The 14,978-nt window shown below is 52.2% G+C and overlaps 1 protein-coding gene across 2 annotated transcripts in view; it reads right to left on the minus strand.

Moving 5' to 3' along the window:
- Positions 1-354: 354 nt before the first annotated feature.
- The window catches only part of IFT27 (intraflagellar transport 27), a 19,272-nt gene continuing 4,648 nt past the window's right edge, over positions 355-14,978 (minus strand). Inside the window, exons 2-8 of one of the 2 annotated variants that reach the window (XM_024761614.1) lie at positions 12,097-12,176; positions 11,734-11,793; positions 10,071-10,130; positions 7,997-8,114; positions 6,965-7,074; positions 1,400-1,508; positions 358-585 (exon numbers count right to left, since the gene is read on the minus strand). In XM_024761614.1, the coding sequence (XP_024617382.1) occupies positions 413-585; positions 1,400-1,508; positions 6,965-7,074; positions 7,997-8,114; positions 10,071-10,130; positions 11,734-11,793; positions 12,097-12,176 (710 nt within the window). In that variant the 3' untranslated portion in view covers positions 358-412. Of the gene's footprint in view, positions 586-1,399; positions 1,509-6,964; positions 7,075-7,996; positions 8,115-10,070; positions 10,131-11,733; positions 11,794-12,096; positions 12,177-14,978 lie in introns of both variants that reach the window. The other variant, XM_024761613.1, reaches the window with a different exon arrangement.

Genomic DNA, 14,978 nt, shown 5'->3' on the forward strand with positions numbered 1-14,978 from the left:
GAAGAGGAACCCAGGGTAGCCGGCAGAGGGCACTGTTTTTGCCAGGGACAGTAGCCATCACCAGGGAGCTCTGGCTGAGGAGCAAGGTGGACAGCAGGACAGGCAGCAAAGTCGAATCTGCTAGAATAAGGAGAGGGCCATCAGCCCCCTGGCCACGTGGCAGATTCCAAGCTGAGCACCTCAACTACGGCAAGTTGTGGGGTGGGCTCTTGCGGGGAGGTCCTTCGGGGAGGGCAGGACACCCACTGTCACAAGCACCAGCTCCCCCCACTGGAGGCTGCTCTGGAAGCAGAAGCCAAAGTGTAAAATGGCACCAGGGCTGCCCCGACCAAGAACGGAATGAGCTGCTGCTTCTCCATTTTTCTCATTTTATTTAAAGCTGTCACGATAGATTGGAAGGGCTCAGGCCACTCTATCTTCTCCCACCTCCCGAGGAGACGGAGCCCGCGGCCAGGTTCCATCGCGGGGAATGGTCCAGCCAGCCCCTCACACCAGCGCCTGGAAAACCTCCAGCTTCTCCCGGTACAGGTGGTGAAACTGCTTGGCCAGGTAGTGGAAGGGGGCTTTGTAGTTTTCCATCTCCTTCTGGAGAGACAAATTGAAGAAGTCAGTTGGTTGGTTGTAGGACTGTCACAGAGAGCTGGCATCGCCCGCTCTTCCCTCCTGCCAGGTGCTCCGCCCTCTGCCCCAACTTCTCCTTCCCACCACCCCCACCACTCAGGGCAGCTACTACCATTCCTCCCATTTTACAAGAAGGAAACTGAGACGTGGAGAGGTTAAGGCCACGTGCCGAAAGCCACACACTTGCCCGTGATGGAGCTGGGTCTGAACCTAGACCGGTTCCTGCAGAGCCTGTACTTTTAGCCACTCTCACTCTGTGTGTGACAGGATGTTAAAATGAGACTCTTTCTTGCTTAGTTTTGACTGAGGCTCCAAAGGTCAAAGCAAAACAACCGATGGCAAGGACCTCCACACTCTGGAGGGAGGAGCAGACAGGATGGAGGTCGGGGAGTGCTGTGGCATTTCCCCCAGGATGCGGGCGCTTCTCCCTCATCCTGAGGTCAGTGGGAGGGTCCCAAGAGGAAGCCTGCAGCCCGGGGACTCAGGCCAGTGCTGGACCCGGGCCTGGGAAGCATCAAGGTGAGGCTTGGCTGTCTGGATGGCCAAGCAGGAGAGGGCAGACTGGGGATGGCCTGCAATGCCTCCTCTGTCAAACTGGGGCTGCAGCAACGCTTCCCTACACCAGCAGCGGGCCCAGTGGAAGCCCAGCCTGGAGCTGTCTTAAAGGGACTCCGTGGGGATAGCCTCCAGGAGGGTGATGGGTCCCAACGAGAATGGACGGCCCGGAATTGAGGTCGCAGGAAAGGTGAGGAGGTGTCCTAGCCTGAGGAGGTGTCACCTGTGAGGTGGAAGCCGCAGGTGAGAAAGTGCCTCTGATGGGCGCAGGGAGGGCATCTCTGACACCTGGCAAGTCCAGAGGGGCCACAGCAGGTCCCAACAGAAGTGAGCTGGTGGGGAAGCACAGGTCCAGAAACACAGATGCAGCAGCCTGGCCCTGCTTCCCACAGCAGGCTCAGGAGGCGAAGCTGACTTTACGAATTTTGACAGTCACTCAGGACTGGGCATTTTAATAAGTGAAATAATGAATAATTTTGTGACTAAAGGTGACCAAAGGATGTTTTTATTATCTGAGGGAGATAGAAAAGTTCTGGAACTTGCCCTAGGTTTTCTTCATCTGGTAGGAAGAACCAGCCCTATAGGGTGAGCCTGACAGGCTCTGGGAGAAAGAAAATGGTACCCTCTCCACTTAGCTATCGTTTCTCACTCTCTATGTGCGCATCCACGGGTATTTTAAGTTTTTTTTAAAGAAATAAGTTGGCAGAAGAAAGCACCCACTACTTTCAAGACAGTAGCTCAAACTATGAATGCACAAGAACCTGTGTGTACGGATTTTCAAACAATCCGTAGCTGGTGGCAGAAGTGCAGCCTTGATAAGAGGTAATGAAATAACCCCAACAAAACGGAAGGATTTCCAAACCAAAGGATGGAACGAAGCTGTCAAGCTCAGTGCCTTTGTTTTATAGACAGCAGTCTGGGGCCCAGGGGTGCAGTGGCCCAGCTGTTTTACGCAGGGCCCAGTCTAGAATTCAGATGCCCCAAATCTGAGAAGAGCAGCCTTTTCACTCTGCCAGCTGGGGTGACAGAAGCACGCAAAAGGAAACCAGTTCCTGCAGAAAGTTACCGGACTTCCTGTCCCAAAGGTGGAGGAGACAAGTCACCAAGAGCAGAACCAGAGGTGGCAGTGCTGAGAGGGTGCTGAGAAATGAGAGGACGGCTGGTGGCCCAGACGAGTGTCTATACTCAACTCATGACTGCCAAGGACCGGAAGGCTGTCACTCTTCAGCAGGACGTAAGAAGAATAACTCAGTTATATTTGCAAGACACTTTTGACTGTACGGAGCATAACGTCCTAGGCTACGCCAAAGTCAAATAGCAAAACGTTACGTCAGTTGCAAGTATAGTTAAGCATTGAATGGGAAGAGAATGAGGCCTGCAAGGCACATGCACAAGGATTTCTAACTGAGTCTGAAAGCTCTTGAAAGCCAGATCTTCGGAGAACACAACATAAAAAGTAGGGAATTCAATGGAGGCAAGTCTCTTTATACACATGGAGTGCTCCTGAAATAGCAGATGTAAACAGAACCATTTTCCAAATGCATTAGGAGGGCTTGCTAATGATAGGAATCCTTTTGTTAAACGATGAATCATAATCTTGCTGACATCGTTTGACAGCTGTAGAGTAGGTCTGCTCTGCGTGAAGAATCTTTAGAGCAGGCTCAGACTAGTGCTTAATCTGGCCTAGAATTCTGCCCCTGAGACTCCCAAAGTAGGCTCTCTGGGAGGCCAGAGCCCCTTCTAGAAGGTTATCAAGCTGGACAGGCTGGCCTGTGTTCTAGTTCTGGTTCCACTGCTCATTAGCTGGGCAACCAGGGAAAGCACACAGTCTTTCTGAGTCTGTTTGTCATCAGTAAGATACGGATAGCAGCAGGACTGTTGGAAGCCTAAATAGACAATGTGTGCAAGACACTTAGCACACAGTAGGTGCTCAACAAACCTCAGTTCCCTTCCCCTCACCTTCCTGCAAGGGAAGCCATCCCGATGGATCTTCCCTGAACTCACTTTTATTTAATACTGTCCAACTTCTTGCAGTAATAAACAATGCATTTTAAACTTTTAACTGCTGTTTAAAGAAATGCTCTTAAATTTTTTGGTGTGAAAATGCCAAATATTGAGGGGTGTTAGAAAGTCAAAGAGAAACCACAAAGACCTCGAATAGCCAAAGTAATCCTGAAAGAGAACAAAGTTGGAGGCATCACATTTTTTGATTTCAAACCCTATCACAAAGCTATAATAATCAAAACAATACGGTCCTGGCATAAAAATAGACACGAAGACCAATGGAACAGAATTGAGAGCCCAGAAATAATTGCCCCACATATATGGTCATCTAATATTTGACAGTGGAGTCAGGAATACTCAATGGAGAAAAGATAATCTCTTCAATAAACGGTGCTGGGAAAACTGGATATTCACATGCAAAAGGATGACACTAGATTCCTATTTTACACCTCCCAGAAATTAACTCAAAATGGATTAAACAGTTGAACTTAAGACTTGAAACGAAAAAAACTCCTAGAAGAAAACATTGGGAAAAAGATCCTTGTCAGTAGTTTTGGCAATAATTTTATGAATATGACAACAAAAGCACAAGCAACAAAAGCATAAATCAGTAAGTGGGACTACACCAACCAGAAAGCTTCTGCACAGCAAAGGAAAACCATCAACAAAATGAAAAGGCAACCTGCAGAATGAGAGAAAATATTTGCAAACCACACATCTGATAAGGGGTTGATATCCAAAACATACAAGGAATTTGTGCAACTCAACAGCAAAAACACAAATACTCTGATTAAAAAATGGGCAAAGGACGAATAACAGATATTTTTACAAAGAAGGTATTCGAACGGCCAACAAGTACATGAAAAGGTACTCGTAATTATTAACCGTCAGGGAAATGCAAATCAACCACAATGAGGTATCACCTCACACCTGTGAGGATGGCTATCATCAAAAAGACAAGAGGTAAGTGTTGGTAAGGATGTGGAGAAAAGGGAACCCTTGTGCACTGTGGGTGGGTATGAAAATTGGTGCAGCCACTATGGAAAACAGTATGGAGGTTCCTCAAAAATTAAAAATAGAGCTGCCATATGATCCGGCAATCCCACTTCTGAGTATGTAACCAAAGGAAACGAAATCACTTCCTTGGAGAGATAGCTGCATTCCCATCTTCACTGCCAAGAGAATAGTCATGACAGTAGTCAAGACATGGAAACAACCTGAGTGTACACTGATGAATGAATGGATAAAGACAATGTGGTACACACACACACACACATGAATACTATTCAGCCATAAAAAAGATGGAAATCCTGCCACTTGTGACAACGTGGATGAACCCTGAGGATATTATGTTAAGTGAAATAAGCCAGCTGAGAAAGATAAATATTGTTATGTTCTCACTTATGTGTGGAATCTAACAAAAAACAAACTCAGAAACAGAGAGTAGACTGGTGGTTGCCAGGGGCAGTGGGGACGGGGGTGAGAGAGACGGGTGAAAGTGGTCAAAGGGTACAAAACCTCCAGTTTTTAAATGAGTATGTTCTGGGGACGGAATTATAAAGAAACAAGAAAGTCAAATGGCCATGTAGGTATCTCCTTTAGGTCTGCAGGAAAATTATGGCTGCATTTAGAAAGAGAGGAGGAGATGGGCTTGGTGTCAGGACTTGGCTGCGTCTCAAATGGCATTTGGTTATACCTCCTTTTTAATTACAGCTTTCTTAACCAAGCTGCCGGGTGGTGCTTTTGTTGGCATCAACTCGGGGGGGGGGACTAGTTAACTTGCACAGTTAATACCAAGTGCTTAACTGCAGCCTCGTCAAGACATCATTTATACCCTCCCGTTTCGATCGTGTAGTGGCAAACACCTAACCAGAGTTTAAACATGCAGCCCAGTGGCCTTTGGTGATGGAAGTGTTGGGAGTGGGTGTTAATTTCTGAGTTCCGTCAAGAGTTCCAGGGAACGTGGGATATTGGGGTAAGGAGGCAACTTCATAAATGTGAGTGGAGGAGGAGGGAATAGGAAGATACTGTTTGTGGTGGGAGGTACAGCTTACTGCTTTGCTCAAAGGTGTCCTGCATAAGAGATGGGCAACCCTCTATACAGTAAAAGCCTGCTAATTGGAACTTCACTAATTTAGCATTTGTGATCGTTGCACCAGAGGCAAAACTGACATTTATCTCTGCACAATCTAGGAATACGAGGATTTAGTGAGTCATAATAGCATAAATGAGATTACTAGAGGGAATATTTATATTTAAAAAAGCTAACATTGACTGAGCATTTACTGTGCCTCAGACTTCGTGCTAAGTGCTTTTATATTCACCATCTGACTTAATTCCCATATTTATTACTCAACGAGGGATATATTTTACTATCCCCACTTTATAGGTGAGGGACCTGAGGCACCAACAGGTTAAGTAACACACGGAGCGGCCCACAGCTAGTCCCGCTATTCACCATCGCAGGTCAGAGCACCTGCCTGCACTCGCTACTTTCCCTAAGGAAGCATGCCGCTTTGAGGGGGTTTAAGAAATTCACATCCATACGGCAACTGAAGAGCAGCATTTGTCAAATTTCACAGATGCGACAAGGGTGCCTGTAGCTTAAGGAGAGTTTGAGTAGAAAACGACCTCAGGGCTGTTTATTAAGTAGCCCACTGACTCTCTGGGAGGACCAAGGAATCAGTCGGGGCCGGAGGCCACAAGGCCAGGAATGAAGTCCAAGTTACCACCATGGATGTTTCAGGCTGTGCCAGACATGGCAAGTCTCCCCAGCAACCCCGGGAAGGGGAAGGGGCACTGCAGCTGGCACCTTGGTCCCTGCTGGCTCTGAAGTGGGCGTTTCTGGGCGGCTCCCGCGGGGGGGGGGGGGTCTTGACCAAGTTACCACCATGGATGTTTCAGGCTGTGCCAGACATGGCAAGTCTCCCCAGCAACCCCGGGAAGGGGAAGGGGCACTGCAGCTGGCACCTTGGTCCCTGCTGGCTCTGAAGTGGGCGTTTCTGGGCGGCTCCCCGGGGGGGGGGGTGTCTTGACCCCCTTCCAGAGTAGCACACGAGTGTTTCTGATTGGTGTAGCCTGGGTCACGTGCCTGCACCCTGGCTGCAGGGAGGCTGGGACCTCAGAACTCCCCACGTAGGAGGGAGCTTCCCACAATGCTGTGAACATGCCCGAATCATGGTTATCGGGTACTGAAGGGGCCGCGAACAAATCCCTCTGACCGCCCCCCTTCCCAAGGGCTCTTGCTGAATATACCAGAGACACTCTGTGGCCTGGTGTCACCCTGGGGCTGCGGCACGGTGGGGGCAGGGAGCACGGGAACCAGAAGTCAGGGATCCTAGTCCTGGCTCAACCCTTCGTGAGTCAACGTGACTCACGGGCCAGTCACTTCACCCCAACACAAAGTGGGGAATGGGGGCCAGCTCCTGGATCATGGGGCTGATTTTGAGAGTCTATGAAATGATGTGGCAACAACGCTGTAACCCACGATGTCTCCTGCCAACATCAAGTGTCACTGCGACCAAACACAGTACACCCGTGTTTCTTCCTAACTGAGATGCAGCTTTCCCCAGGGCCGGCTGGCTGGCTGATCCTCTTGTTTGTAACCCACGAGTGACTCTTGCTATACTGAGAAGAGATCTCGGGCTAAGGGTGTATACATCAGCTCCAGATTAGGCTCTGCATATGGTGGACTAACGGCTCGATGCGTGTGAGGTCATGTGAGAAACCGCTTCCAGCCGAGGTCTGCTCCAGACTTGGCTACGGTGCAGGCGGAAATACTTACCACGGATGTTTCAAAACATTCCAGGCCTTGGCCCAGTGCCCACGCCCGGGTCTGGGCCGACTCCACCACTCGCCTGCTGGCCAGGTCTGTCTTGTTCCCCACCAGTACACCTACTCGAGAGAAACAATCGGAGCATCGCGTTTAACCGTGGCCGTCTGGGAGGACAGCTGGAGAGATAAAAGAGCAAGCAGCCTCATTCTGAGGTGTGTAAGACCTCATCTGAGAGAGGCTCCCTGATCCGAGGTGATGAACACGACCGGAGACCCCGCACCGGCCCCCGAGGGCCGCAGCGGAGCGGGAGGCCGGTGTCGGCACCTGCAGCTTTCGCTCAGCCCCTCTGCTAGACCTCCCGGGTACCTGTCCGCCTCCTCTCCCTGAGGCTGCAAACCGTGAAGGCGAGGACCAAACTGATGTGAGCATTTGCGACCATTTCTAGCACATGGAGCAAACTTGCAAAACGGTCATTAACACTAATCTGAGGGCTGGGCTCCGAGTCAGGCATTCAGAGGTAATTTGGCTCTGTTGCCAGCTGCATCCGCTGCGGCTAATTTTTGAGCCTGTCTCTGGAGATCGCTTTCCCTGGTCTCTAATGAGGAGAATTTGTTGATCTCACATAGGGATGAAAAATAAACTGATTGAGAGCATTCAGAAGTGAAAACGGGCCTTGCATGTTTACTGGTGCCCCACATACAGGAGAAAATGAGGACTGCTTCCCTGGGGTTAGCTTTCCGGAAATAACAACTCATATTCCTATCACAGCACCTTCCCCCTTATTATCTTGAGTCACCCCATAACCCTGCCGGGGCGGGGGTGCCAGCATCAGCAGGCCCATTTTACAGACTCACAGAGGTGGGGCAACTCACTGAGGTTTCCGTGGTTGCTGAGGCAGAGCCAGGGTACGGTCTAGACCATCACACTCAAAGACCAGGGCACCCTTTTTCTGCACCCACAGCCATTTCTGCAGTGACCTTGTGCTCCTGAACTTGAAGGTCAGGGGTGCTGCTGGGAACCCCGGATGCCTGCAGCTCGTACCTGGGAGGGTGGCGCCTGGCATCTGTGACCGAGCCTTCTCCAGCCACTTGCTGCAGCTGGTGAAGGACTGCTCGTTGGTCACGTCGTAGACGAGACACAAGACGTTGGGACTCTCCCACTGTGCAAGGGGGACAGGATGGGGACACGTCACTGACGGCGAAAGTGACTTCTGGACGGGGGAGGAAACGTGGCCTTCTAAGGGAAGGGACACGTCGGCAGAGGGAAGTGAAAAATTCTAAAGGGGATGTGAATCAGAAAACCGAGCCGCATCCACAGAAGAAAACGATTCACCCACAGGAATGAATGGGAGGGCTGGGCGAAGCGGCGGGGAAGGCCTAGGTCTGGGATGGTGACGGTGAGGGTGAGAGCTCGCATCCGATCGTGAAACCTCCCAACTTTGCAGGGCTGGTCTGAAGATCCCTACTGTGTAGCTGAAGAAACTGAGTTCAGAGAGGGTAACTGACTCGCCCAAGTCACACAGGCTTTAAACACCAGGGTGCGGCCGAGGCTTTCCTCTACCCAGAAACGCTTTGCCTGCCCCGGTTCCATTAACTCATTCTTCTACTCATTCTCATAGAGGGCCCACTATTACGCAAGGTGATATGTTTTCTGCTTTGCAGGCCTGAAAGAGCATCCTTTCTTCGTTAGCCACTCACTGGAAGCTGGTTTGCTTACATTTTCCTAAGGGCCGGCTTTTCAAAAGGCAAAGGACACTTTCTGCTTCTCCTGCAGTATATCAGCCCTAATCCAAACCAGACCAGCAACTGGACAGGGTTCGCTGTCCCAGTTAAGAACCAGTGCTATGCTCTCAGGGGCTGGCGCCTTCAGGGGCTGCTCAGACCCCTGGGCCACCCTGCTGCCTGGCACGGGGCCGCGGGGCAGCCCTGCTTAGGCTGTGAGGCTAAGCTGTGTGCGTGTGACTCTTGGCGATGCCCCGGTCTCTGGGGACCCCCATCCTGCACAATTAGAGGCTGGTTCATCTCTGGGGTGTTGTCACCTCCCAGGGTGTGAGGGAGAATCCTTTTCCCTCCAGCTGTCCTTGGAAGGCCAGCCCAGAACTGGCTCTGGAGGCCTCACCCTCCTGCCCCTGAGGCAACACTGGCTCCCCTCCTGGAGGTGCCCAGGATGGGAGGAGCTTGGATTAAATTGACGATCCCTTCACACCTTTACTCCACAGACTCCAGAGCTCTAGCTAGAGTCACACTGACCACCCCTGTGCACATGCAGGAGAGACCTCCTTCCTCCAGGCCCCAGTGAGGGGACCCAGCATGGGCAGCGTGGGACCCTGACTTGTCCAGACACATCATCTCTTCCGCTGGGCAGCGCTGGACAGTGTATAAGGGAGCCGCGTGGGAAAACACCAAGAACTGATGTGTGAGGCCAGCCCTGTGTGAAATTACCATCATTAGATCTATTTCTCTTAGGCGAAAAAACAGGGTGGCAGTTTCTATTAAAATCTAGCTGTTCTTGGAAAGGCAGGGGAGGGCTCTGGAGATCGCAAACCTTCTAAGTAGCTCACTGGCCCACATTAGCGGAACCGTTACCTCGGAAGGTACAGCAAGCTGGATCCTAAGAGGAAGGCTGGGCGGGCTGGATGAGCCTGGGGCGGCAGCAGGGGCAGGTCCCAGAGCAATCCTAGGTGGGACCAGGGGGTGGGCTGGGAAGGTAAGCCTCACTGTGGGGCCTCTAGGGCACCCCCTAGCGGGGAAGGAAATCTTTGCTCCAGACCCAAGAGGTGGAGGAGGGCTGAAAGAACACCCCCAGGAGGGGGTCGCTCCAGAGAAGGGAGGCCCCGGAGCGGGGGGCTGCGAGGACCGAGGCGCACAACTCTGGCGCATGGGGAGTCAGCCATTCCAGGGCCGGGGGGAAGCAATCACGAATCACATGCAAGAGCTGCTCCTACCTGCCAAGGGGCCACCAACCCCAAGGCTGGGAGGAATGCCCCTTACAGGATGTTGCCACGGTAGCTTCTCCTGGTGGCTGTAGTGAAGTGAAATTTCTGTGAGGGCATCGTTAAGGGGCAAACCTTTGGCGGGAGGTGGTGGTGATAGGAAAAAGACTGAATGCTACTTGCCAATTTATCCAGCATTTCAGAATACAGCTCCTTGCCAGCCGAGTCAAGAATGAAGAGTTCCTGGAATCAGAAAGACAGGTCCCAGGAAAGCCTACACATGGGGAAACCCGTCTGCAAATCCCCGCTAGGACTCCCGGCGCACCTTCAGGGTGACACACGCATGCACACGTGCACACACATTTGTCTTTTGTCCAAGGCACGAGGAAGACGGTGGGAGGAGCAACAACGGTTTCCCACCCCAAGTGGCTCTTTCTGGGCGGCATCTCACCCCTCCTAACCCCGAGTGCAAAAATACCAGGAACAAGCCGACTTCCCACCTGGCAGAACAGAATGCTAGACAGGCTGACAAGTGCTCTGTTTTCCAAAAGGTCATTCTGCACTTTGTTAACGAAATTGATTTTCAAATCTTAAAACGATCCTTTTTAAAGGAGGTCACCGAGGAGGCCTGGGGAAGGCATTTAAAGTAGGACAGTCTGTCATGGTTCTGGGTGGCTGAGGTGTGATTTTAGCAGAGGGCGCAGGATGACCCTTCCTGCCCGTGTCCGAACCTTCACCGGCCCAGGTGAGAGCCCCTCCCCAATGCTGCCATTCCAGGAAGTCTCCCCTAAGTTCCCCGTTAATTTCCTGCTGGCTCGGGCCTCTGGCACACGCTGTCTGAAGGTCAGCGACCTCCTTTGCTTTGCTCATTGGTTGTTGGTGCACTCATCTTATCCCTTCTCACTGTATCCGGGGTACTTAAAATTGCTTTTTGCTCATGGACCTCTTTAAGAATCTAGCAATTCTTAAGGCTTCTCTCCAGAAAAGCACATGCAAACCTAGCATGTTGCAATTCAATTTCAAGGGTCGAGGCTTCCCACAGAGGGACCCAGGTTGGGAACCTCAATACTCGGTAAGTTCTGAGGGTAAGACCCAGAGCCCAGTCTTCCTCATGTCCTCTTCCTCATCCCTTCCATACAATGCTTCCCGTGTTCCCCCCAGCCTGTTCCTGAATGCTCAGACAAGTCTAGGCCAAGTCCTGGCACCTTTAGGTAGCTAGTCAGACATGAGTGGGTCTTGCCCCATCCTGGACGGGGTCATCTTTCCCTCCCCAACCTGGACACTAGTGATCAGAACCCACCCAGAGATCCTCCCTCTTCTAGTCAAGGAGCACCAGCCTTATCAGGACCAAGCAAGATAAACCTACCAGCACAGGTCGGTGCAGGTGCACCAAGACCTAAAAGGTGCTCAGGGTAACCTGGGGTTCATTATGCCGTATTTGTAATACATTAGCATCGCGGTTCGGGTGCTCGTGAGCTAGCGCCTGTGCACTAGGAGAAAAGTTACGGGACCTAAAGCTGTCAATCAACTTGTCAGTCAAATGACGCAGGACACAGGGAGGGACCACCACTCTCAAAAGCCCAACCCTACCCCACTGCGGGCTGCTTCTGGTTTCCAGACAGCCCACTCTCATTCGTTCTTGGGAGTGCACTCTTGCTCTGCTTAAGAAAACTCTCAGTACTTAAAACCATTCTATGTCTCTTGACTGAAATCTCTCCCTTGAGAAGGCAAGAACTGAGGAAATCGCTGTCCCCCTGGTGACAGCACTGCCTCGCTCCGTGACCACGGAGCCCTCGGGCGCAGCTGGGGCAGCACTGAGCCCCCTTGGGGCGAGGGCACCACTCACCACACTGTCCCCTGTGTCAGGGACTGGCACCGTCTTCACCACCAGATCCACCCCTGTTGTCTGTGGAGGAAAAGGGAGAACACGCATGTCTCCGGCTCAAGTGTCTGTGCTCTGGACTCACTTCTGGTGTGGAAGTCAGAGAGGCCCTAGTCTCGTCCAACTCCCGGCCCACGAGCGAGCTGTACACGGTGACCAGCCAACCACCGGCCAGTCTGCCCCACACACTGCCCCGTGCCCCGTGGCTTGTGGCCATACGGTCAGGCCTCTTAGGGCTTCTTAAGGACATTTGGAAAGTCACTGCCCCAGGGTTATCTGATCACTTGTCTTTAAGCCTCCGCCAGGCCTGTGATGCCCACATCTCACCAGGGTGTAGTTCTTCTGGAAATGGGCTCCGTCGCTGCGGAAGATCTGGGCCAGGGCGGTCTTGCCCACGGTTGGGTCTCCTGTGAGGTCAGAGCAGAAGAAAAACACCGCTTTCATCCCAAGCTGACTAGAGGCTCTCCCATTCTAGAACGCTGGTCTAGAAACCGAAAACCTCAATGAGTTCTCAGGGAAAAGGTGATTGAGTCTCATGGGAACTTGCTCCGGGGTCGCTGGTAGGGCAGCGGGTCCGTGAGACCGATCTTCCAAACCCATGATGGTCAGTCTCTTTTCTTCCGGGCTAATCCTTTCATCTACAAAAGCCCACCCAGAAGGTAACAGAGCTGAAGGAGAGCTTCTGAGCATTGGAAATAGAACTGACACTCTTCCACTGAAACACACCCGACGGGGAAAACCTGTCCCTTTCAAACTTGAAATTACTTTGAAGTCTTGAAGGTAAGGAAGTGTGACCAGGTACAGACTTACAGGTTCAGCTCTCTAATGGAACCACTTTGAGTTTACAGCGTCCATCCTGAGAATCCTGCATACTTTTCTGGGGTGGCGGGGAGAGGGTGAGATTTGGGTGGGTTTCTACATTTAGGAGAAACAAAACGTCAGGGGCTACATTTGCCATCCTGAAGCCCATTTCCAAGTGACATTTTCCACCTCCACCTCCTGGTAACCCATCTGCGACCACTGCGGGCCCATCTTCCCAGGGCCTCTCCTCTAAGTCTATCGGCAACAGCCACTGGTTCCTCTAAGCCCGTCTCATACCTACCGGCTCCATCTTCTCGGCTTTCCTTTGTTAGTGGAGAGCCCCATAAGCTGGTACCTGGAAACTAAAGATCTATGTCACAGTTTCAAGTCTGAGACCTGGACCTTTCACAAGGTAGTCAGGGGCAATTTATTCTGGAGCTCCTCCCGGGCCCCCAAGGGTGCTGGAGGCTCTCCGTGCCCATCCTTAATTCTCCTGCACCCTCCCGTCCCCACCAGTGGCTCTGCGTGGCTTCTCTGATACCACACTGTGTTCATCTGCAAGACCTTTTCCACCTTGAGAGTCTCACACTGATTCTCCCTCCATCACCCAGCGCCCTGGCAGGACACCTGCCTGCTGCTTTCTCACCCCCTTGATCCTCAGCAAAATCACCACGCTCGCATCCTTCTGCCTTGCGTCCCTTGATGCAATCGTCTCACCTTCACCCCGTTTTACGGGCGGCTTCAACTCGCCTCTTTACTTGACTCCTCGATAGCCTGCCGCCCTGTTCACTTTTCAGTTTTGACTTTTCTCACCTATAATTTTCTCTTGGGAGACAATTATTTGCCTACTCGTGGCATTTCACATTAACTCCTCCAGGACTGAGTGAGCTAGTCAGGTCTTGCTTTTCTCTTGGCCACCATTTCTTAGAAGGGAACCAACACGGGTTGAGCCTGTCATGGACCCATTCATACAATCTCATTCGCTCCTTCCCAGCCCCCAGGTCCCAGTCTCCACTCCCCGCCGGGGACTATCATTAACCTCATTTGGCTCAGAGAAGCTGGGTAACCTGCCTAGGATTCCAACATCGCCCTCTCTCCGCCAGATCCCACTCCTCTCCTAGAGCTCAGGGACCCTTCTGACCCATTTCTAACACTGCCCCTGCAGGTCTTCATCCCCGCAGCCTTCCGGGACACCGGCGGGGGTGCGGGGGGGGGACCGTGGGCTGGACTTTCACTGGGTACCCATCCATCTCAGGGCAAACAGAGCACATCTCGTGCAATGACTGCAGCCACCCTCCCGACTTCAATTTTGCTTCTGAATCTGGTTGGAAATTGGCTCTTCCCGCTTGTGAAATTCCCCACAGATTTGTTCTGGTTAATTTCATAACTCTTGCTTCCCACTGTCAGTCAGAGTCACCCACACTTCTGGAAAACCTCCTGTGTCGGCTGAGGAGGGATCCGAGTGAGCCCAGGAAGGCGAGACCACTGATAAAACACATTTGCAGGGCAACAAAATGACAAGTGCAAATTCAAATAGCACAAGCTGAGAATCAAGGCATCTGAGGGTGCAGGGAGGAGAGAAGCTGATGAGGGGTTTCATCAGCGGGGAGGACTTCCCTGGAGGAGGCTGAGCCCAGGGGTGACGGCGGGGGGTGGGTGCACTGCTTGATGGAGAGGGTGCCATCTGCAAGGGCACGATGCAAGGTCACCTGCGACCTCATAATCACCAAGTCCAGTGGTTTTTCCTCAGTTCTCATGCTCCCCAATGCCTCTGAAGGATGAATCGGCTTGAAGCAGCATCCCGCCCCCGGCAGCCCTCTGGCCCCGGGGACCCTGCACCGGCCTGGTCCTCCGGCTGCTCTGCCTGCCTCCCAGATGTGGACACTCCTGTGGGCCTGTCCTTGGTCCTCTGCTCCCATCTACTCGGTCCCACTTACTCTCGTTACCTCGACTGTCACTTCTCGTGCCAGGATCCCTCTCCCAAGCTTTGTGTTTCCCACACCCTGTGGGTGTTTTCACTGGAATGTCAGGCCTTCCACCGGATCTCAGTGCCTACAGCCAGGCTGGGTCCCGAGCAGTCTCGCCCATTTATCTTACTTGTTCTCTTCACCACTCTCGATGTCCCCAGACTTCACCCACGGTCACCTCTGAAGGCTCCTTTTCCTTCCTCCCAAGTCCAGTCAGCCTCTTCTTTCCTTACATCATTCTCTGTGTCTCCAGCCCACATCTCCTTTGTTGTCATGACCAACACTGCCCTAGTTACCTCAAACTTCAACCTGGGCTCCTGTCTCAGCCCCGAACCCACCCATCCATGCTCTGCCTTGTGATACTGGAGGTGGGACTCTGCACACGTTTCTCTTTTGCCAGGGATTTCCCGTCAGGCTCTGCCGATGTGAGTTCAAGAGTAA

Source organism: Neophocaena asiaeorientalis, unplaced genomic scaffold (genome assembly GCF_003031525.2).
Source record: "Neophocaena asiaeorientalis asiaeorientalis breed wild unplaced genomic scaffold, Neophocaena_asiaeorientalis_V1.1 scaffold473, whole genome shotgun sequence".
NCBI classification, from domain to species: Eukaryota; Metazoa; Chordata; class Mammalia; order Artiodactyla; family Phocoenidae; genus Neophocaena; species Neophocaena asiaeorientalis.